The following is a 25,325-nucleotide window of genomic DNA, read 5'->3' as shown; positions in this document are numbered from 1 at the left end:
CTCCAGAGATGGAGATTCCACAACCTCCCTAGGCAATTTATTCCAGTGTTTAACTACCCTGACAGTTAGGAACTTTTTCCTAATGTCCAACCTAAGTCTCCATTGCTACAGTTTAAGCCCATTGCTTCTTGTTCTAATCCTAATATTCTATGATTCTGTGACATATAAGACTCCTTTATCATCGTCCATCTCCAAACCAATACTACCACTGCAGTTTCTGGAATGTACTCAGATCAAAATCCGATGGGCTAGGGTCAAGACACTTGTTCAATTGCCCTGCTGCAACCTTCTTCACCATTGTTCCCCCAAAAGAGAGGATAGACACATTTATAATTAGCAAGACTGTTAGCATCAAGACAATCATCCTGAGGAGAAACTTCATAATAGATTCCTTAGGGATAGAAGGCAGCCTGTCCTCCTGAGGGCAAGTGTTGAAAGTTTCCACAAAGTGCAGACCAGTGCTTCTTAACTGATCTTCAGCCAGGAAGAACATGAGTCCAGTTTACATTACCTGACAACTTCTAGAACTGCCGTGAATGATGCCAGCTGAAATTCATTTTTTTTTTCTTGCTGATATGGAGGCAGTCTAGATCTGAGCAATTTATATCCACCCAAGAACTTGAAAATTCCTTGCAGGGAATAATACTTGTCTCTGTAGCTGAGTGAAAATATGAATCAACTAGACAGTCCACCTACAGCAGTCCCACTTTAGGTACTTAACAAATACCATGGTAGATGTGGTTCACTGTCGAATTATTTTGGGGAAGTTCTTTGGCTTCTGCTATTCAGGAGATCAGACTACATGATCATATTGGTCATTTTTTGATTTTAGAATTAGATTGTCAGATACAGACGCTAAATATGAATTTATACTGTGTAGAAAACAGTTGTTGAAATAGTATTTCAAAGTGCTTTTAAGAATACAGTTTTAATTTTTTACGCAATTGTTTGTTTTTTCAGTGCGTGTCTGATTTATGAGATCTGATTATGTAAACCACATTGTATTACATTGGTCTGGTTTTGTGATGATGCTGTGAAAAAGGCAAATGCAATCCCAGGATGTGTTAGTCAAGGTATTTCCAATTGAGATAGGGAAGAATTAATCCCATTGTCCAAAGCATTGGTAAAATGGTCTGGAATACTGTGTATAATACTGGTCACCCATATTCAAGAAAAATAAATTCAGAATGGAGCAGGTATAGAGAAGAGCTGCTAGGATGATCAGGGGAATGGAGACGAAACTAAAAAATCTTGCTCCGTTAGCCTAGCAAAATGAAAGCTGAGAGGGGATGTGATTGCTCTCTATAAATACCTTGGGGGGATAAGGAGGAAGAGAAGAGCTGTTTAAGGTAATGGACACTGTTGGCACAAACTGGCCACAGACAAATGTAGACTGGAAGTTAGAACAAAGTTTCTAGCCTCAGAGGAGTAAGATTCTGGAATGGCCTTCCAATAGGAATACTGGGGGCATCAGCCTAACTGGTCAAGATAGAGCTTGATACATTGTATGATGGAGTTGCCTGCACTAGCAGGGGACTGGATTCAGTGACCCATGAGGTCCCTTCCAGTCCTATGTTCCTATAGTTAGAATGTAATCTTACATGATTGACAAAGAGATTATAACATAATATTGCATGAGCCTGGGAAATCTTATTTGACAAAATAAGTTTTTTTTTCTGGTATTACTGTTTCAGAAAAACTTGTGTTAGACATTTAAATAGACTTAACTAATCATGGAAAAGTTGTGGCTTGTATATGACTTTTTCCCCATGACCTTTAAATGTTATAATTTTTTTTGTATGTGGCCAATTAAAATATGACAAATCAAATAACATTATCCAAATGTCCAGCAGCTGGGATGTAGGAATAATGATCCAGCACCCTAGAATCAGAAATTAGAGATGGAAAAGACCCAGTGCCATAGATAATCTAGGCCATCTATCTCAACAGGATTGTTCCCTTCAGTACATCTGCTAATGCTTTATTTCTGAATTGATTTTGTAGCCTACTGATTAATTGATTAAGGATGAAAATCGCTAACTTACTGACTTTCTGGTGCCATATTCCGCGCTAGGATATGAGAAAATGGCTTTCTTTTACTCCAGGCAGAACTTTGTGGGCCCTGTCTTCCCTGTTCTCATGAAGAAGGGAAGCTCTTCACACAAGAAAATTGTTCAGATCCTTTTTCTGTTATTTGGATCCTCCGGTCCCCTCCCCTTGAGCTGGTTCTGGTAATCTTATGCACAGGGACCTGGCTTTAAGCACCGGGGGTTCACCTCAATTATGTGTCTTCCCTCTGTGCACATAAAATAGTGAACTAAGTAAATTTCTTTATGATAACTCATGTAATGGAAGGTCAAGATGATTAAGGCAAATACCACTATTGTTTCAGTAATAGGTTGCTCCACCTCTGCAAAGCAAAACTGCACCAGCTGTGCTCTAAAGTCACTGGGAATGGGGGATGCTCAGTATCTCTCAAGAAGAGCTTAACACCTGGCAGCACTAGGCGTTGCCTAGAATGTATAGAGGTTAATATGTTAAATTTGTTTTAGCTTGTTCTCTGTGCAGAAATTAGCTAAGATAAAGTATATATTTAAGATTTTTTTTTATTCCCTAGGCAGCAGGAGCAATCCGTCCTCTTGTCTCTACTGTTGTTGCTCCCTCTGCAGATGGTTCCTTAGACCATTCACTAGAACGTGTCAGGTACAGAGCAAGTGAAATGCCTCAGGCTTTCCTATTTGATATAATCTATCAAGCATATCATCAGGTAAGATTTTGGGCTTTTCAAGACAGAAGCTCCCCTTTCCCCCCCTCAATATCTGTTAAAGGAAAATAATTCACCTTGTTTGGTTTTTCTGAAAATTATAGTTGAAATTTCTATAAATCTATCCCAGATTATAAGAGATTACATGTAAATCATTTCAGTGTAGTCTCCTAATGACAATGTTTTATAATAATATTTTATAATTTTTTTACTATGATCCTGCGTACTAGTGACAATTCTTATCTGTTCAATTTATACTGTTATCAAACTGCCAAATACAAGTTTGATTCCTGAGTTTTAGGTGACAAAAAAAATCATTCTATGCCTAATGGTACACGATGAAATATGTATTTTGTATATTATGAACCGTATTCTTTGATGGTGTAATTCCATTATAGTCAATGGAATTATACCAGAGAGAATTTAGCCATTCATGTATTTTACCAATGTATCTCTTTTCCTTTGTGCATTAATGTATCATTAAACCTGTTAAAATTAATGCTACAAGCCTGACTTTGAATTAAGATTCCAATAACCCAGAAAACTCACAAAAGTTAGAAAATTAGCAATTACAGTTATTTAATTTCACGTCCTCTTACTTTCTGTCTAGCTTTGCGGTAATCTTTGTCCCTTATTTTCCTCTTTTCCCATGACACGTTGACCTCTTCCACTTCATGGGTGAAGATGACTCAAGCAAAGTACTCCTCTACTTGAGGATTAAGGGCCTGATCCACAGCCTATTGGAAAGATTCCCAGTGATTTAGAGTTTAGGTCTCAATTCAACAAAATACATAAGCTAGTGGACTAACATGCTTAAAGTTAGATATATGTTAAGTATCTTAATGAATCAGTGCTGTAAATGGCAGGACTTTGTGAAGGCAATCCAGTGTGTGAGTAGTGTAATAATGGACAGTGGCATATGCTAAAATATTGGAAGATACTAATTTTGCAAATATCAGTTAATGTTTGTGAAACTATAAAATATTCCATGCATCGTAGTAAATTATTAGATTCACTAGATACATTGATTAATGACTGATCATGATACATATGTGAATACAATCTGTTTTAACTTTCCATTAATTAACTATATTGCATTAACACCATCTTTATTGAACTGAAAAATTTGGGGCAGGAGATTCTAATGAAACCTTAATAGTTTCATCATTATCCCCTTTGATGTTTTCTTTCATTTGCCTCACCCTACACTCAGAGCTTACAGGAAGCCCTCCAAACTCTAATCTCCAGGCTTCACTTCCTCTTCACACATCAACTTGTGGGGAGTTGCCTAACATCCAGCGATCTCCAAGGTTGGTGCCTGGGAGCATGAAATTACTTCACTTGCCACTTGGCAGGAATTCTTTCAGTGCACTAGTGTGTAAAGCATGGTACCTATGGCTGAAAAGCAGAATCTGTTACAAATCCTTTGGAAGAATAACAACCTGTGTTGTGAAATCTTTTGAGTCTTAGATGAAGCTTACCTCCACATCATCACTCCCATTTATCTACTATGAATAAAATAAAGTATTTATTCCGCATGAAATCTACATGAAAAGGATGTTACCATTGCATTGGTAAGCTCTCAAAATTCAGGAGATGTCACTTCCCACCTCATGAGTATTTGTTGTGACTGTTTTTAATTGCATGACCATATACTGTTTCTACAAAAATACTGTATAATACTGTACTCTATTTTTCTAGGGTTAGATGCGGATACCCCATGTGCTGGTACACTAGAGAGCTGGGAAGGGTGTAAAGGTGCTTTGCTGTCCGTCCACTGCATTGTTCAATAGCCAGCGATATTTGCAATCCCTGTGTTCCTCTGAGTACAGGGAATGCTTCCACCTAGAGTGTGCACTTCTCTCCCTCTGCAGGAGCAAACTCCAAAAGAGGGCATTGAGGACCAGGGCTATGGTCCCTTACTCTCACCCGTTGTGTTGGCTATATGCTGTTCATCTGAAGGGATGATGTAGCATGCACAAATGCTCTATGCTTTGGACCTCTGGAAAAGAATTCACTTTACTAAAACTTCTTAAATGTTTCTGGTCACAGGTGGTAGTGGTTGTTATTATTTATTTTACTGCAATAGCACCTAAAGGCTCCAATCAAGGTTCAGTGCCCTGCTTGTGCTAGGAACTACACAAACAGATAACAAAAAGATAGCTGCTGCCCTGAAGACCTTACAATCTAACTGTAGAAGAGCTTTTTGTAGGGACTGGAGGTGGAAAAAAGATAGTTAAAAGTGCTTTGCAAACCTTAACTAATCTTCACAAAAATCTCATGAAGAACATTGGAATCATTACAGCATTTTACAGATACAGAAAGAGAAATTAAATGTCCACGATCGCATAACAGATCATATGGCAAAGCTGGGAATGGAGTCCAGCTCTTCTGTGCATACTAGACTATGCTCTTATTCTGTGTAGAAAACACAATAGTGACCTTTATGACATAACACCAGGGACCACTTGAAGGCCACTGTCACCTTTACTGCTTCCTCAGGTTTCCCAATTGAATATATGTGCATTTGTTTTATTTTTTGTCTGATATTGCACATCACATTTTTGCAGGTAGGATCTCATTTTAGTGTTTGCTCATGTCTCTCATTTCTCTAGGTCCATTTTCTATTACTGTTCTGTCCACAGAGGTATTTGCATCTTCTCTCAACTTGTAACATGTGAATCTCATTAATAGGCTGTTTTACTTGCCCTTCTAGATCATTAATGAAGATATTAAATGAGATTGGATCTAACCCACCAATCCCTAAAGAAATAAATATATTTGAAACAAAATAAATAACTAGAAATGCCAACAAACAGTACTTTGACTGGCTTGCTGTTGAACATTTATAGGTATGATGGCTGTGGTTTCAGATATTTAATTTGTATTTTGGAAAAAAGAGCTATTCTTCATGTGGCTGCAGACGTGCATTCCACTCAGATGTGCTGACTGAAACTGGAAAACTTTTGTTTAGCAGTATCCATAGGGATGCTGCTTGTGTCCTATGGCCCTTAGCTCCTCCCATGGCTATTTAAAGGCGACATCCCAACCCCCACTTTCAGTTCCTTTGCACTGAATGTTAAGAGTAGATACTCCAATTCAGACAGGTGAAGGGTGGGTCATGGAATACACGTCTGCACCCACATCACATTTTTACTAGAGGAATGCAAATAATTGAAAAAGATCTGCTTAGTCTCCTGGGAAAATAATGTAAACATTTCTTTTAAAACTTATGACAGTACAAGCAGCTATATGAGTGGTGTCCAAATTTTTGAGCCTCTGGGCAAAACATGTTTCTGAAAGATCAAAAGGTTACAATCAATGCTTTGGGGCATATTTTCTATCCTGTTCTTTTCCCTTTGCACTCTTTCCCCTTAAGTGCCTTATTTTTGAGAGGAGAGTCATCCATTTATTCTTAACACAGTTGCCCTCAAAGGCCACAGATTTGACATAACTGAGTTATATACAATATTTTGTCATAATCCCATTATACCTATTCATATATTGTAGGTGAAAGAGGCAGCAACAGCTACAGTTAAGATTACCTAACATTTTCCAGTATAAGCCTCTATTTTTGGTTGTTTATATCTTTGCCAAGTGCTAGCAATTTGGTCTGAAATTTTACGTTAGCTCTCTGCCTCAGAGTGAATTTATTTTGCGAAGTGTCAGCAAAAATAGCTTAGCCATTTCTGAAAACAATGTTAGGGGAAAATATGTATGTTTTATTTGTTTAAAAAATTCCATCTGCTTTATTGAAGTGTTCTGATGTCACTATCCCTTATAGCTGGAACTTGAAATTTGTCAGGGAGGTATCTTTTGCTGCCCTAATGAAAATCCACTGAGATCTGGCTAAATTAGAAGCCTCTTCGTATTATCATGTACATGTAGTCAGTGGAGCTTTTTGCTCCAGTTATAGTATGCCCACTGCACTGGGTATGCTCCCAGGACTGACTCAGCTTTCTGCATGGTGCAGAGTTAGAGTTCTAGATGGGGCAGAAATACAATGACTTCCCTCCAAGTGCATTATTGCCACGGACTAGATGATAGGTTCTTGTGCCCTTTCCGTATTAGTAGATACAGTCGTTAGCTACAGTATCATATACTTTTTTTTCATTTTGTGCACTTGGAGATCAGTGATTTGAGGCAGAGAATTAGAAAGAGAGAAATAACTTGCTTTTGTGTTTGCAACACTGGACAGGGACTCAGGACCAACTGGGTTGAATTCTTTGCTCTGACTTAGACATCCTCTGTGATGTTGGGTAAGACACTATACTGTAATGCATACATGCAAGGGGACTGAATTATTGTTGCACAGGCATCCTTAACTCTGGCATTTCCTAACGTATTAGGTTAATATAAATGGAATTCCTGTTTTTATTCTATCCGTATCGGCCCCCCGGGAAATCAAAAAACTAGAAGTGTTAATTATAAATCCGGCCTTTCAAGGAATAGCCAAAGAAGTCTTATTTCTTAGACCAGACTTGTTCTTTTTTGCCTTAGGTAGTTTCAGGTTTCCGTTCAGATTTTTAAATTAAACTAGGAGCCTATATCCAAAAAATCTTCCTGAAGTCTGAAAAGAAAGACAGATTACATCATTTAGTGGAAGTTAGGCATTCCCTAGAGCAATATCTTAAGAGGAATTAGAGTATCAGGAAGTCAAGTAGACTGTCTGTTCCATCAGATTATGTTAGGGCTGATTTCTATACAGACCTGATCCTGACAGATTTGTGCAATGCATAGAAGCCCTCTGTATTTAGTAGTAATATAAAACATCATGTTATGTCATGTCACATTATTGTAACAAAGTAGCAGAACATTATGTAGAAAAGGCTGAAATACACACTTCATACTGTGAATAATTAGGTGTTCATTATCTAGGTATATTTATCAAGGTGGGGCAGTTGTAAACAGTTACAGAGCCTTGCTTTCCTGGCAAGTGGACAGCTAAGAACAGAAGTGGAATAGCAGGAGAGCCTGAACAGAGTCTAGAGAGGTGTCTGCAATAAGACATTGGGAGAAGACAGAGCTAACTGCTAGTGGACCAGCACTGACAAGCTGAGTGCCTTCTAGAAGGCAGGAAGTACATACAGATGATGGGGAGCAGCAGACTTCAGAGGGTTGTGGTTTAAGAACACTGCAATGTTTTTTGTGTAGAGAAGCCTCTGCTCTCCATTAAAGGGGAGTAGTGGAGGTTAAATAATACATTCCTTTTTTAAGGGGACAATTTCTATTTGAAAATCACACTTTCATCTGAAAAGGTTGTATCTTTTTTACAAGTAACCCCTATCATTTACTATACCTGAAAGAGCTTTAAATAAAAACAGCTTCTCTATTTTTTGGTGTTTATAGGTAGTGCATTTGACTCTACTTCATGTATAGTCAAGTTGACTGTTTTGTTGATGGTAGACATTTCCCTGGCACTGCAAGAGGGTTTTTAACAGTGATCACAGCAGCAAACCTGAAAGTGAAGCTGAAATAGACCAGCCAAGAGGTAGGAGTGTACACTGAGAAGGGTTAGCCCTGAGCCTGTTTACAGGTCTGGCGCAACCCATCAGGCACCCTAGGCAGTCGCCTAGGGCACTAACATTTGGGGGGCGGTGACCACGGCAGCCACCGCGGTCATTGGCAGTATTTCAGGGACGAGACCTTCCGCCGCCTCTGTCGGGGGTGCCATTTTGGGGGTGGGACCTTCCGCTGCATAGGATGCCAAAAAACCTGGCGGCGCTCCTGCCTGTTTAGGAGTGTTGCTCTCAAGCCTGCCTAGAAGATCCTTGTAAACAGCAGTGGGGAACAAAATCAGTTTCCAGAATTCAGACCTACAGAGGTCGGATTGTGTGCTGTCTCCTTTTTGGACGCTTCTTCAGGGATGTACTAAATTAATATGTCTCCTGTTCATGCCCTTCTTCCAGCCAGCACAACCCCACTTTTTGGGCAGTGGTGGCAAACCTGGCTGAGGGGGATTTTGCAAAACCTGCCTGCATAGATGATGAACTCTAATTGTAAACAGACAAAATAATATAATGTCAGGAAGAATCATGCAAGTACTTAAATACCATATCCTGAGAAGCAGATGTTCTTCTGGAACAAAAGAACCATTACAAGGGTGTCCACAGAATTTGGGATGGGATGGAGAGAAGAGAAATTCTGCAAACTGTTCAATCAACTCAAACATTCTTTTCAAAGATTAACAAATTTTCTTGTGTAGCAGATCTCTGGGGCTTATGCAGGGAAGAGTTGGCTGGAAATATGAAAGGAAGTTGGCTATTGCTATGTCCACTGCAGTCGTAATTACTCATAGATTTGCCTTTTCAGCACATAAATGAGTATACGGAGCTATGTACGTGGGATTTGTAAACTTCCAAAGTACATCTTGAAGGGGAGTATCGTCTTTAGGGTTTTTCTCTTTAAACTTGTATGAAGCATTTTAGTATCCTCTAGTAGGAAATGAAGTCAGCTCTAGCAGTTTACTATTATTTTAACATAAGTCAGGCAGGTCCTTTCAGGCAAAATATCTAGATTGATTCTGTGCCTTTCTGTGGGTGCCGTCTTTGCTGAGAAATCAATGTTTGTTAAAGTAACATTGTAACAATTGAGATTAAGTGAAAGTAGTAAACGAATCGTTAGCTAAGACCTTGGTACTTAGATACTCCAAAGGCCCATAACATTTAGGGTAATACTGTCAGTAGGAGCTGAAGTAAGTGGAAATATATTTAATCATTACTGGAGGGAAGCATTGATGGCAGACGTAATAAGCTCATTTTGTTGTTTTTAATGTAGCTGTCTGGAAGGGAGGTATTAACATCCATTCGTGCTCATTAAGGAGGTGGAGTGTGACAGAACTGAAGTTGTGGATAATGGAGTAACCCACTTCCCTCCCTATATGTAGACATTTTGTTATTCATTATGGCCTTTCTGAAGAACCTTGGACTGCTGACATTCTCCTTGTCACCTGAAGTTGTGGCTGTGGAGTTGCTAAGGATTATAATATGTCAGACTGTTGCAGATAATGGTTCAGAGACTTGGCATAAATGACAGGCTAACAAGGCCAGGTTACACTGCTTCATCATGGGAAATGGTTACTGATTTTCTTCTTAGTCTTTTTCTATTTGTTTTTATTGTTCCTTTAAAAAAATAGGAATGGTGTAACTAAATTAGGAAAAGCAAGCTAAGAAAAATTCTGGAAAGGGTATGTGGGAGCTCAAAGTCAGTGCTGCTCACACTTTTTGTGAGACTGTGGTGCTAAATGGAGTCTTCAGATTCACATTTCAAACATTCTGTAGCTCCATTGGTCATTCATGCCTATTCAGATATGATCCATTGGGCTGGACGTTGACTCCATTCAGACAAAAAAGATACTTAAATCTTTGCTTGAAATCCTTTGGTTATGAAATGATTGTGTGAAGTATAGATGTTTGTAAAAAAAAGCACTGAAAATAATGTTGAATCACATTAAGTTATACTTAAGGTGAGGTAGATGAACAAATCTAACTATAGTCCATAATGAGTCATGATGCAAACCGTTTGATTTTTTTCAAGGATGACTTGGACAGATATTTATAGCAAACATATTATTTCCATAAGGATGATCTGCTCCAGTAGTGATGTCAGTCAACCTCTATGAATCCATCCCATATGTATTTGAGAATCACTATATGTTGTGTTACAGCTTAGGGTACATGTGCATTTTGAGCTGGAGGTGTAAAGTTCAGCTCAAGTAGACATATCTGCATTACCTCTGATTGACCAACTTCATTAAAAGTAGAGTATAGCCATTATGGCATGAGCAGTGGCTGCCTTGAGTACGAACCTAGCATCTTGGATGGGTACATATTGTGATAGCTAGGCCCTATGGCCGCTCATGCTCCTGGAGCCACACACTATTTTTAGTGTGCTGTCTCAGTCAGTGCTAGTGTGGGTATGTCTTCTTGAGCTGGAATTTACACCTGTAGCTCAAAATTTGGATTATAATTGCACTTTTCTTTTACTACACTAATATGTGTGTGTGGGCTGTCCTGCCTCCCCTCAACACTATTATGGAACACAGTGATAGTGCATCAAAAAATTACTAATGAATTGGCCAGGAACTGGGTAAAATCAGCTAATAGTTTTAGAAATATACTCAATATAGTTGTACAAGCCAACCAAATAACAAACAGAGCAATGCTGGATTCTTTCTAACATGGAGTCCTCGATGTAGACTACTTCCACCTGCCTACAAAATATAATCAGTAGTTATACTGTTATGTTTCAGAAACTTAATTTATTTTTATTGCTGTACTTATATTTATGTGTTAAGTTTCTGGCTGCTTTTCAAGTTTTCTGAAGCATCCCAGAGGGTTATTTACGTGTGTAACACTTTTTGCCTCTTACATTATTAAAGTGCTAGATTTTAATCCTTGCTCTCTCAAAGGTTTTTTAGAATATCGAAGTATTCCTTCTCTCTCTAAAACAGAAGCATTGATATTTAGTGGTATAGTAAAGTAGCATGGGGGCATTTGAGTTTGCAAAAGTATCCCGTATCACTGTATCTTTTACAAACATGAGAGTCTGTATAGATTATAACATTTAGTGGCATGATAATGTAAAGTTGGGAAATAGGTAGTTGAACAACTTTAAATTTTTCTGGGTGTAATCTAAACATAAAACCAACCTGACAGAGGGGAAGAAAATTCTGATCACTTCATAGATTCATAGAATATAAGGTCAGAAGGGAACATTGTGATCATTTAGCCTGAACTCTTGAATAACAGAGGCCATAGAATTTCCCCAAAATAATTCCTAAAGTATATCTTTTAGAAAAACATCCAATCTTGATTTAAAAATTGCCAGTGATGGAGAATCCACCATGTTGCCTGGTAAACTGTTCCAGTGGTTAATTATTCTTACCATTAAAAATGTATGTCTTACTTCCAGTCTGAATTTGTCTAGCTTCAGCTTCCAGCCACGGGATCTTGTTGTACCTTTCTCTATTAGATTGAAGAGCTCATTACTAAATATTTCTTCCCCATGAGGTACTTATAGACTGAAATTGTTGTCCTTTACTCTCTTTGTTATTAAATAGATTGAGCTCCTTGAGTCTGTCACTAAAAGGCATGTTTTCTAATCCTTTAATCATTCTTGTGGCTCTTCTCTGTCCACTTTATCAACATCCTTCTTGATTTGTGGACACTAAAACTGGACACACGATTCCAGCAGCGATTGCATAAGTGCCAAATATAGAGGTAAAATAACCTCTCCTCCTCTTCCTCAAAATTCCCATGTTTATGCATCCTAGAATTGTATAAGTTCTTTTGAGCTGGAGCTTATGTTCTGCTGATTGTCCACCCCATAATCCCCAAATCTTTTTCAGAGTAATTGCTTCCATGCTAGAGCCTCCATCCTGTAAGAATGGTGTACATTCTTTGTTTCTAGATATATACATTTACATTTAGCGGTATTAAAACACACATTGTTTGCTTGCGCCCAGTTTAACAAGTGATCCAGATCACTCTGAATCATTATTTACCACTCAGCCAATTTTTGTGTCATCTGCAAACTTTATCAGTGATGATTTTGTGTTTTCTTCCAGGTCATTTATAAAATGGTTAAATAGTATAGGCAACTCCCTGCAAGACACCACTAGAAACAGACCTGCTCCTGGATGATTCCGTTTATAGTTGCATTTTGAGACCTATCAGTTAAAAAGTTTTTAATCTATTTAATGTGTGCTATGTTAATTATATATAGTTTCAGTATTTTAATCAAAATGTTGTGTGATACCAAGTTGACTGCTTTATACAGAACAGAAATATTTATTGAACATTTTTGCCTTTTCTGGATTATTATTGATAATTATACCATTTCCATATAGTAATAGACCAGTACTATTGTCAGGTATTGTTCCTTTTGTTCCTAATATATTTTTCAAAAACTCCTTTTTACTGTTTTTAACTACTGGCCATAAATTTCTCCTTGTGTCCCCTTGGTTTCCCTAATCAATTTTCTACAATTACTAACTTCTGATTTATGTTAATTACTAACAACTTCCCTCTTCTTCCATTTTTTATTTTATTTTATATTACAGCTGCCATCACTATCCTTGAAGCCCAGGTCACGTTTTAACCAGCATAGCCTTCTTCCACTATTGGGTTTTTTTGAGCATCTAGTAAGGTGTTCTTAAACGATTCCCAATTATCATTTGCATTTTTCTGATTAAATGTTTCCTCACAGCTTATTTGGCTTATAATTGTTTTCAGCTTTGTGAAATTGGCCTTATTAAAGCACCAAGGATATTTATTATTGATTTGGGCTTTATTCTACTTGCATTTTATAAATGTAATCAAGACATGATCACTTATACCGAAGCGCCTATTAATTTTTAGTTCTGTGATCAGTTGTCCATAGGCAGCTAGGACGTCTGGTACGATTGTTTGACAAGAAAACATAGTTTTTCTGTTTCGGGGCTGTAAGGCTCATTCATATGAGAATATGAAATAGGGTTGCTGATTTATCTAAAAGCATTTTCTCCATTCTGCTTCTTCTGTTTGTGTTCAGGGTTTTCTTGTTTTTGTGTGTGTTTAATGCTACTCACACAGACATCTCTGTTTGGACTGCCCCAGATTCCATTCTTTTTCATGGAGAATTCTGAAATTTTTACATTCCAAATCAGAATAAAACCAGATTTTGAACAACCTGAATTCTTCACAAAACAGGCCTTTCTCCATCCAGTTCTTGTCTGATATAAACTGACTCCTGTTCAAATATAGCCCATCAGCAGCCTTGATAATAACCTTTAGCATGCATTTTTGACACTTTCCTAAGAGATTTTACAGTTGCCACCCCTGACACGTTTTGCCCACACAGCTTTTCTCGTTGTCCTAGGCTGTTGAGTAATAGGATTTTTTCCCATCCGGAAACAACTGAGTCTTGCTAATCTGTTTTAATCAGAAAAATTTATATTTTAATCTGACGTTAGCTCAATAATGTTTTAATTTGTTCAAAATCTGAAGCAAGATTGGTGGTCTGTTGAGTAACCTTGATTATTTTACAAAGTTCTGTGCTTAATTAGTTTTTTGGCACAGTGGTAGACCCAGGATATTGTGTGAATCCTGTGATGGAAATTAATTAGGATAAATTGGGGAATTTTTTAGAGAAGTTGTATGAACCATTTACCAAAAAAAATTTTGCTAATGAAATAATTACTCACATTTTATGGCACTCCTTGTCTTGTAGGATCCCAAAACACTGTACAAGCTCATATAGTAACTCTTTATATTGTGACATTATTGCTCCTCAGTGAAAAAATACCACATCTTGTATGAAACTTGGCAGCTGCTTAATAGCACACTTCATACAGGGCAGTATTTGCAGAGGAATACTGTATTCAAGTGGAACTTGGTGGGTGGTAATTTAGGAAGACATATGATAATTATGCACTTGGAAACTGGCACGCTTTTCACAAGTATGTCCTGAGAAGTCAACAGTAGACTGTACCTCCAACAGCATAGTACCTCTCCTAACCGTTAATTTTTTTGGTACTAATTCAGAGGGAAGAATGCTAGCCACTGAATCCACATCAATTCATGCACCATAAAAGCAGGGGAGCTCAGTGTGGATGCAGATAGGGCTGAGAGGAGGTTTTCTGCAGACTGACTGACATAATGAAAGTCAGGATGCAAACTAGTTGGCATAAGATGTGAATTTGGGTATTATTAGTAGATGGTCTTCTGCCTTACATAGGAGGAGGAGTAGTTACCCATCAATGTCAAAGTATAAAAGGGAGACAGACTGAATTAGTCCACACAAAAATGTCTACTAATATAACTCAAGGATTGTGTTAAAATCATGCTTGGTAAACAAGAGAAGTGTGGAACCAGAAATCAGTGAACCAATATTGATGTGTCAGAAACTAGGCCTAATTGGTGGACAAAATAATGAGGAGATGGACTATTCCACCCACCATTCCCCTTGTGGGTCCTTAAAAAGGTTTGGGAATTAAAGCTGACTACTGGCATGAGCTTTATCATTATGGCTGCCACCCACACTGTCTCTTTTGGGACACTAGTTATTTGTGATTCTTGACAGATGGCCTTTGGGCCACACAAAGAGACCAAGATGACACTGCCACTTCTACCAGCTCCAGCGGAATCCCAAACACCACTTGAGATGTAAGACTTTTTCACAAATGCTTTAGTGTGCTCTTTTCCTGACTCACCTTATTTATTCTCCTTTTTCCTTCTCTCTAAAAAGGGTCTGACTTAGCCATCCAAGACTATATATTTTACAACACTGCTGTAAGTCTCTAACCAGAATAGGTTGGACATATTCCTGGAGGTTTCATCACATGACAAATTTTAATAAAAGATTAATCTTTAATTCTTGGAGGGCTTGCAACCCTAGACCAGAAAGAGGCTAAAGCTAAAAGCAATGCCTTGAGCAACCCAGTGCTGGTACGAGTTTGCCAGATCTCAGATTTGATAAAATCATGTTCTATGCCAGTCTTTTTCCAGTGTTCATCCTTTGGTTTGTTGAGGGGGCTTCCTCAACTGGATCTTCTGAGTAGCAGTGCAGAGTCATATGCTCCTCATTCACCAAGTCTTCCACAGCATCCTCAAGGTCCCTACTTGCCCTGACCCTCATCAGCATCCTGTTGGAGAATGAAGCTGGCAGAGGTGAGGAGGGGTTTGTGAGCCACTTCATGTTCTCTGCTGGCTCCCCCCTTGGCAGCTCCTGGTCCATCTTGTACAAAGGGCATATACAACAAGGTCTCCTGACTGTTGGAGTCTTTTCCTCTCCTATATAGGAGCCTTAAGTGCTTTATGTGTTCCTGGCACTGGGCTGGAGTCCGCTGAATGACTGCTTTAGTCTCTGTGAAATTTCCTGTTAGAGATGTTTTTCTGCTGCTTCGTGTGAAGTCATGGAGAGAGATGTACTCCAACCACACATTGATCAGTACCCGGGTCAGCAAGCCAAGCAGCTGCTCTCAGAGCAGGATTCATAAAGCTTAAAGCTGTTCTGAATTATTCAGTGCAGCTTACTAACAAGCTGACGACAGGCAAAAGTGGTTGCCGTATTGATGTCTAGGATCAGCAGAGGATGCAGCCAGCTACTGCCCAATCTCTCTCCTCTCAACCACTAGCAAGCTCATGGAAGGGGCACTGCTCCGCCGTCCATCTGACATTATCAAAGACATCCTCCCAGTGGAGCAGGTAGGATTTCGGCTGATGAGGAACTGCTGTGACCAAATAGCTTCACTCACCGACCACATTGAAGCAGGATTCCAACATAAGTTGAAGACAGGGACTGCCTTTGTTGATTTGTCCTCAGCATGTGATACCATCTGGAAACATGGCCGCCTCCTCAAGATCTCCCACGTCATTCACTGCTGGCGAGCGATCTTTCTCTTGGTGGCAAAGTGAACAGGGGCCACCATTTTAAGGTACACCTTAATGGCCACATCAGTAGACCAAGTACTCTTAACTCAGGCATCCCTCAAGGCCCTGTCCTGGCCCTGATATATAGTGGCGACAGAGTTGAGAAAATTCGTGTATGCTGATGACATTGTCCTAGCTGCTCAGCATACAAGTCTGCATACGATCAGCTGCACCCTAACCCAAGATCATAGCAAAATGACTGATTATTTCCAATGCTGGAAACTTAGGCCTAATGTGAAAAAAAATCCACAGTGACAGCTTTCCATCTGAACAATAAAATGGCTAATACCAAACTTAAAGTGCAGTTCTGCGATGAGAGTGTCATCCATGAGGCTAACCCAAAGTATCTTGGCATTACACTTGACCTTTCGACAATACCTTGAGAATGCCACCCACGATAAGGCTAGGCCTCATGTCACTTATAAAGAAACTAGCTGGAACATCATGGGGCTCCAGTCCATGGACTGTACAAACCGCAACAATAGCCTCAGTACCTTCTAAAGCATAAATTATCAAGCACATCATATCTGAGTATCCCCTTCATTCTTTCACCGAAGGCTTGAAGGACATTCACCATCTCACTGCTGCAGCAACATGCTAGCTGTCAAATCTAGATATAAATTTGTAATCATTGCTACTTATCCAAACCATATGAAAGAAGAAGTGCAGCTCATTACTACCGGTGAAAATGGGGACAGGAATCTTTATATATTGAGTAAGCGTCAGGAAGAAAAGTGTTCAGGGCATTGTGGGAATGGGGGAAGGACGACTGAAACTTGAGACCTGGTACACATCCCTACCCCTGCCCACACTACATGGTGTGTACTTACCCACATCCCTCAGGTGTGCTAATTTACTTGTCCTCTGCTTGCCTCCAGACATGTGCTTCTGGAGTTTAGATGTGGACAACAGGGAGGTTATGGCACAACCACGTGCATGGACACATGTATAGTTGTTAGTATAGCTGTAACCTTAGTGTGAGAGAAACAGCAGAAGTACACAGGACACAGAGAAAGAACAAAGAAAGTTCCAGATGCAGCCAGAGAGGCCTGAGTAGCTTGACCTTGAGGAAAAAGAAGCTGAGAGAGAGAGAGAGAGAGACAGAGCTGTTGGGTAAAGTGTTGTCTGGAAGAGTCTTTGAGCTGTTTGAGTTGTATTGTGTTGAAGGAAACAAGACTTTGAACATTCTTTGTCAATAAACAGGACTGTATAAAAGAAATACCTGACTCCATCACCAATCTTTCCTCCAAATGGAAACAACCATTAGATCCTGAAAATTGGGTACCCACTCCAGTCAAAAATGGATAACCATATAAAAGGTCTTGAAGATTCAGTTAACTGGAACCTTACCTTTTTGTAAGTTATGGTTTCTGTTTATTTATTTAGCCACGTGTGCCCCAAGAACAAGTAAGTATAATGCAAAATATCATGAGACTCAGCAGCACTGTTTCCTTCAGTTTGGGAAGTTTAACTCTATGATGATGATATACATTTGGAAAGTACTAAAACTGGCTGGCCCAGGAAGTGAATGAAACTGCAAGGGCAAGGGAGCGGAGCTGTTTAATTGTTTCCTATTGAGTGGAGAGTTATCCCTCATTCTGCTCTGATGGAATGGAACCACCGAAAGTAATTATTTTGTAAGATGTTCTCTTTTGTGCAGCTGGTGTGAAGAACAAGTTATGATGCTGTATGGAAGATGGATGGCCATTTATAATAATAATGCAGAATTGCAATGAATCTTACAAGATATGCCAAGTAAGGTATCAGTGCGTAAATATGATAATCGTGGTTATATGTATGTATAATCTTTGTATTGTGAGTTATAAATAGATGTAGTAAATTTGTATTTCAAACTTGTGTATCTGGGTGACACACCCAGACGGATTAGTATCAGCAGTATCCGTCCTGCTTGATGGCCTATCAAAGACAATCAACTAACAATGAACCCACTGAGAGAAGCCAAGATTTAAATCTATGAATCAGCAGGAGATGTAGGGATATGTCTGTGGACAGAGGACTGCAAATGCTTTACCATTCCCACATACTGTAGGTTTGTGTTTGGGAGAAAGGAAGTATAAGCCACAGGGCAAGAACCTGGGTGTGTGCATTGATTTTTTTGAATTTATTAATCTGTTTTTGACACCGAATAACTCTTTTTGGTAATTATTGCCTCTGGCACATCAACAATGGAAACTTGCTCGGTTTGCAAGGGACAAGAACAAAAATCATAACCTGTAGCCCTTGCCTGTAGCTAACTGGTTTTGCAGTTAAAATGCAAGATTTATTTGTGTCAGTGCAGAAAGGCCCCAGGGGAATGATTCTTTATAACGTTTGGTAATTCTGTAGTCAAAAATAGAGTAAAAATGTACCACAGAACTAGATAGGATAGACAGACACATAAAGAAGCAGTTCTGAAGCAAGAATACTTTTAAATATTAACATATATGTGAAAAACAGTAAAAATCCAATTTAAAGGCTGATGAAACAATAAACTGCTGAGAATTTCTGATACTGTAAATGTAATAGACTTACTGTATTAGCTACCCATGAAATGTCATCTCACAGATACATTCAAAATCAGTGATACGGGACCAAAAGGGTTAATGGCTATTAAAATAAAAATAAGAATAAACTCAAAGCTTTTCTTTTTTGAATTGTTAAAAGAGATATACTAGAAACAACTTTATGGTTTTCAGCAAATAACAACAGGCAGAGGAGAAAGATGCTAAAGTGTAACCTGCAGCCTTTGTTGTGGAGAAACTCAGTTTTCTAGTTTTTATGTTAGGGAATCTCAGTAGAGCTAATTTTTTAGGATACACCACTTGTTATATCCTTGGGGGCAGCAGCTTTAGGAAGAAATCACTGGAGACACAGAGAGCTGTAAACCTTGGAGCAGCCATTTATTGCTACACGCAGAACTAACCAACAGCCAGCCAAACAGGCTGGGCTATCTCCTAATAATCCGACTCATTTGCCATAGCAACACAAGATTCTATTACCATGACAACCAAATACACAACACCACTCATTTGTGCTATGTTTTCAAAAAAATCCAAAGGAAAAAATGTGCATAAAAAACTCCAAAGTTGGTGTATGTCAGTTACAAATGTAAATGATGAAGTCTGGAGTCTACTCAGCCAATTACACCTTATTCAGACATGTTGTATGTTGGTGTAAATAGTCAGCAACACTGCGATACTACAATACCATTCTTTGTCTCATCTTGCAAAGCATATCTCACTAGGCTTCTAAAGTAATAGGGTGGAAGCCATATAATTGTTGCAAATGTGATTTCATTTAACTTGGATTAAATGGATTATATGGATTAAACAAATTTGAAAATTGCTTAACTTTGTGCTAGCATGGAGACCAGACTTTAATGTTCTGCAGTGAAATCTATTGCAAACCATCTGGGAATGAATCACTACAAAACTGTGGGTATGTCTCAAAACACAATAAAAAACATACAGAATTTAGTAAACTTTAGTCTGTTCGCTGTTGCTAAGCGGTCTATGTATTTTGACATAGAATACAATAAAATACAAATATAGGGTGCAGTCATCTTCAAGCCATTCTGAAAACCCCAAATATACACATTTTACTTTCCTGATTATCCAACAGCTCAAAAGCATCTTTAAATAACTGTTTTTCTTCTTTATTATTGCTGATGTCAAACTTATCTGGTTTCTTTCTGTTGTGGATATGTTTGGCGCCAGAGTTCACAGCTGTGTTTCCACCAACTGAAATCTGTGCTCCAAAATTTAAACTCTGCCGATAATTTCATCGAGCTTGGTATCCATAACTGTTATGGCCAACTGTACTATGTCAGGCATTATGTGAAAAGTTTTGATCAAACTGAAATTATATTATAGTCTATCTGGACAGCCTGTCTTTTTGAGGCTTTGGCTATTCAGGGCAAGAAACATGTAAGAATTAGAATAATGGTGTTTGGGATTCATGGGTCACTGAGAATTTTGTTTATAAATATCCTGCTTTTATGAATCATAGACATTTCATGGTTAGGGCTGAATCTCATTATCTGAATTTCTCAAAGAAGTAGCAAAGCTTCCAAAAGCAGCACATTAAAAATAGACTTAAAAATTCACTTATATACAAAATGAATCTGATCTGTCCTTAAACTATGTTGTTTTCATTTCATTTTTTCTCACCTGGCATCAGTGCATCATCTCCATAGACTTGCAAAGGAGTCTATTATGAAAAAACAAAACAAACCCTCTGTTTTTATGTTTAAACAATTACAGTATTGAACAGAGTGGTAAATGTCACCAAGTGTTAGTGAAATATGTTTTTAATTATTACTATACTTGTGTCATATTTAATTTATTGAATTCAGCCATACCCTAAAGATGGTTTATCCCCTAGATTAAATTCCCCCCATTATGATGTATAATTAATACACTACTAAAATAAAAATAAAATTTAATTTTTATCGTAAGCTAGTGATTTCAAAAATGTTCCTTCCTCAAACTCCTTCATCTATTCTAAGACAATAGGAAGGTTTACATCTTTCTGATCTGTGATTGTATATAGGAGAGCGAAGGTAAGACAAGATTATGACTATCAACAGATGTCTTAGGCAGTGGTGTGATAAGGTGGGCCTTGGGATGTTTGACCACTGGGAGGCATTCATGGACAGAGGACTGTTCTCATAGGGTGGACTGCACTTGAATAGGGAGGGTAATCACTTCTGAGGTAAAGGCTGGTACAGCTGATTAAAAGAGCCTTAAACTAGGAATTTGGGGGAGACAGGAGATGCTCATGCAATCTCCATGCCTGATTCGAATATTGAACAGGAGAAAAATCAAGTAAAGAGGATATAGCAATGGAGAAAGGAACAAAAGGGTGTAGGAGAGTGGACAACAAGAGGAATGATAGTGCCAGTACCACTGGCAGTAACAGGTAGGTGATCCTGGCAATGAAATGATTGTACCTAACTGGGCAAGGAATATGGGTGAAGCCAAGAAGAAACAACTGAGATGTCTGTACACCACTGCAAGGAGCCTGGGTAACAAAATAGAAGAACTAAAAAAAATAGTGCAGGAAGTGAAATCAGATATTATAGGGATAAGGGAAACATGATGGAATGGTAGTTGTGACTGGGGTATGGGTTATGACAAATATGTACTGTTCAGGAAAGACAGAAATACAGGTAAAGATGTGGAGTAGCATTGTACATTAATGCCAAAGTAGACTGCAAAGAAATGAGAAGTGATGAAATGGATAAAATAGAATCTATTTGGGTCAAATCTCTTTGGGGAAGAATGTAGACAGAGGCTCCAGTGGGACAGTGCTTGGGATCTGCTACAGATCTCCAGGATCCTATTTGGATATATAGACAGCACTTTTGCATATTTTTAATGAAATAAAGACTACTGGGAATTGTGTGATTATGGGAGACCTCAACTTCCCGGATATAGACTGGAGGACGAGTGCTTGCAAGAATAATAGGGGTCAGATTTTTCTGGATGTGATAGCGGATGGATTTCTTCACCAAATAGTCACCGGATTAAGAAAGTGATTTAGTGTTGGTAAGTAGCAGGACCTCCATAGAACAACTGGTTGTAGAAGACAACCTTGGATAGAATGATCATGAGTTAATTCAGTTTAAACTAAATGGAAGGATAAACAAAAGTAGGTCTGCAAACAGGGCCTTTGATTTCTAAAAGGCAAACTTAAAAAAAAAAAAAAAGGGGTGGGGGGGAATTAGGGACTGAAAAAATCCAGAATCTGAATATGGAGGAGACTTGGAATTACTTTGTCAAAGTTGCAGAAACTATCTGAAGCCTTTATCCCAAGCAAGAGGAAACAATTTGTAAGGAAGGGCTACAGACCGAATTGGATAAACAAACATCTCAAACAGGCTATTAAGAGAAAGCAAAAAGCCTGCAAGGGATGGATCAGCAACGAAAGCTACCTCTTGGAGGGCAGAATGTGTCAGGATAAAGTGAGAACTGCCAAAAACCATGCAGAGTTGGAGTTTACAAAGGCAGTTAAAACCAAAAGTAAAATGTTATTTAACCAGATAAATAAAAAGAAAACAGGGAAAGAAAAGTGGGACTCCTAAGGACTGAAGCTGAGGTGGAGATAAAAGATAATCCTGGTATGGCCAATAACGAGGTTTTTTAACAAATCTTTGAAATCAGAGGTTGTACCCTATGACTGGAGAACTGCAAATATATAGTACCTATATTTAAGAAAGGAAAAAAAGTGATCTGGGAAACTACAGGCCTGTTACCTTGACCGCACCTGTATGCAAAGTCTTAGAACAAATTGGGAAAGAGAGAGTAATTAAAGACATAGAGGTGAACTGTAATTAAGATAAAATGCAGCATGATTTTATGAAAGATCATGTCAGACCAGCCTGATCTCTTTCTTTGAGAAGATTAACTGATTTTCTAATCTGGACAATGGAAATTTAGTAGATCTAATCTACCTGGATTTCAGTAAAGCATTTGATACAGTTCCACATGGGAAATTATTAGTTAAATTGGAGAAGATGGGGATTGAATACAAGAAGTGAAAGGTGGATAAGGAACTGGTTAAAGGGGAGACTGTGATGGGTCATACTAAAAGGTGAACTGTCAGACTGGAGGGAGGTTACCAATGGAGTTCCCCAAGGATCAGTCTTGGCACCAGTCTTATTGAATATTTTCATTAATGACTTTGGCACAAAAAGTGGGAGTGTGCAAATTAAATTTGTGGATGATACAAAATTGGGAGGTATTGCTAGTAGCAGAGGAGGACTGGAATATGATACAAGAAGATTTGGACAACCTTGAAAACTGGAGTAATAGAAATGGAATGAAATGTAATAGCGCAAAGTGCAAGGTCATGCACTTAGGGACTAGCAACAAGAAAAAGGCTAATGCACTCCTAAGATGCATCAGGTGATGTATTTCCGGTAGAGATAGAGAAGTGTTATTACCGCTATACAAGGAACTGGTGAAACCTAATATGGAATACTGTGTGCAATTCTGGTCTCCCATATTTACAAAAGATGAACTCAAAATGGAACAGGTGCAGAGAAGGGCTATTAGAATGATCAGAAGAATGGAGAACCTACTGTACATGCTCCAAAACGTCTGTTAGTCTATAAGGTGCCACGGGACTCTTTGCTGCTTTTACAGATCCAGACTAACAAGGCTACCCCTCTGATACTGTACAAGAGGAGACTTAAGGAGCTTGGCTTGTTTAGCCTAACTAATGAAGGTTGTTGGGAGATACGATTGCTTTCTATAAATACAACAGAAGGATAAACGCCAGGGAGGGAGAAGAGTTATTTAACTTAAGGATCAATGTTGGCACAAGAACATGTAGATATACACTAGCCGTTAATATGTTTACGCTTGAAATTAGAAGAAGGTTTCTAACCATCAGAGGCATGAAGTTTTGGAACAGCCTTCCAAGGGGAGTAGTGGGACAAAATCCTAACTTGTTTTGAGACTGAGCTTGATAAATTTATGGAGAGGATGGTATGATGAGATTGCCTACAGTGGCATGTGGCCCATCTGCAAATATCTGCAGTGACCATAGATAGGACAGGGGATGGGATGGGTTCTTAGTTACTACAGAGAATTCTTTCCTAGGCGTCTGACTGGTGGATCTTGCCCACGTTGCTCAGGGTCTAACTGATTGCCATATTTGGGGTTGGATAGAAATTGTCTTACGTGTCAAATTGCCCAAGATCCTGGGGGTTTTTCACCTGCGTCTGTAGCATGGGGCAGAAGTCACTTGCTAGTTTGAATTAGAGTAAATGGTGGATTCTCTGAAACTTGAAGTCTTTAAATCAAGATTTGAGGACGTCAGTAACTCAGCCAGAGTTTATGGACCCACTACTACAGGAGTGGGTGGCTGGTTAGCAATGTGCAGGAAATCAGACTGGATGATCATGATGGTCCCTTCTGTCCTTAAAGTCTGTGATTCTATGTTAATAGAAAATAATTTGTGTATACATACCTGAAGAATCTCTTAAGGAGGGAAATTTTTTAATAACAAATGTTCATGATTGAGACCCTCTTGAAATACACCAATTTACTGGTGTTTTTGAATATTTTGTCCCTAAATCCAAATGTGTGTGTAACTTACAACCCAATATCATATCTCAGAAAGCCTGGATTCCACACTGCAGTATATTTGTTGCGGATGTGATTTAGTTCTTTAGTGTATGGCATGTAATAGCTTTGTCTAATTTAAATAAAATTATGAGACTTTTTTCATTGCTGTTGTTATGATTGAATATTTTCTGAAACAAATTCCTTTTCTTTTTAGTTGTGTTACACCTTATTTCATGTTCCTGTTTTATTTTCTTACCTAAAGCTATTAAAAATGGCTATGGAAATATACTGCTAAAATTCATCTCTTTTTTTTAAAAAAAAAAATAAAGATGGAGGGATAAAAAACTTTTCTTGCGGGTTGCAAGATGATGACTGACTGGAAAATCAATTATTATTATTCATTTAAATATTATGCTAAGAGAAAATTAGAATTTCAGACAGTTCTGTTTTCTTTATCTAATATATTCCTTCAGGCATTTCACAGATACCTTGCAAGAGAGAGACTGGAACCAAGGTACTCTTACATCACGTTGTTATTTGTCAGAGGGCTGTTCTACACTGGGAACTTACATTAGCCTGGTTATGTCTCTGAGGAGTGTGAAAAATCCACAGCTGGAGAGAGAGAGAGCTATGCTGACTTTACCCCCAGTGTAGACAGTGCTAGAATTCTTCCATTAACCTACCTACTGCCTCTTGGGGAGGTGGGTTAACTACAGCAATGGGAGAATGCTCCTGTTGCTGTAGTGAGTGTCTACAATGAAGCTGTTACAGCTGCGCCACTGTAGCATTTTAAGTGTAGACATACCCTTACACTTAAACTTACTGAGGAAATACGAAACTATTGTGAGTCACATTATAGCAGGGATTGGCAACCTTTGGCATGTGACCTGCCAGGGTAAGCACCCTGGTGGGCTGGGCCAGTTTGTTTACCTGCTGTGTCTACAGGTTCGGCCACTCGCGGCTCCCACTGGGAAGCAGCAGCCAGCACATTTCTTGGCCCGCGCCACTTCCTGCAGCCTGGAGCGGTGAACCGCAGCTAGTGGGAGCCACAATCAGCGGACGCGGCAGGTAAAC

General features: G+C 38.7%; 1 protein-coding gene across 3 annotated transcripts in view; it reads left to right on the top strand.

The window, feature by feature from the left end:
* Nucleotides 1-25,325, top strand: part of CRPPA (CDP-L-ribitol pyrophosphorylase A) — a 209,687-nt gene that overhangs the window by 36,829 nt on the left and 147,533 nt on the right. For all 3 annotated transcript variants that reach the window (XM_075061948.1, XM_032801428.2, XM_032801427.2), the window contains exon 3: nucleotides 2,618-2,767. In XM_075061948.1, coding sequence (XP_074918049.1) covers nucleotides 2,618-2,767 — 150 coding nt within the window. The remainder of the gene's footprint in view (nucleotides 1-2,617; nucleotides 2,768-25,325) is intronic.

Source organism: Chelonoidis abingdonii, chromosome 2 (assembly GCF_003597395.2).
Source record: "Chelonoidis abingdonii isolate Lonesome George chromosome 2, CheloAbing_2.0, whole genome shotgun sequence".
Classification (NCBI taxonomy): domain Eukaryota; kingdom Metazoa; phylum Chordata; order Testudines; family Testudinidae; genus Chelonoidis; species Chelonoidis abingdonii.
The sequence above is the reverse complement of the archived record's forward strand: the minus strand, read 5'-3'. Positions and strand labels throughout refer to the sequence as shown.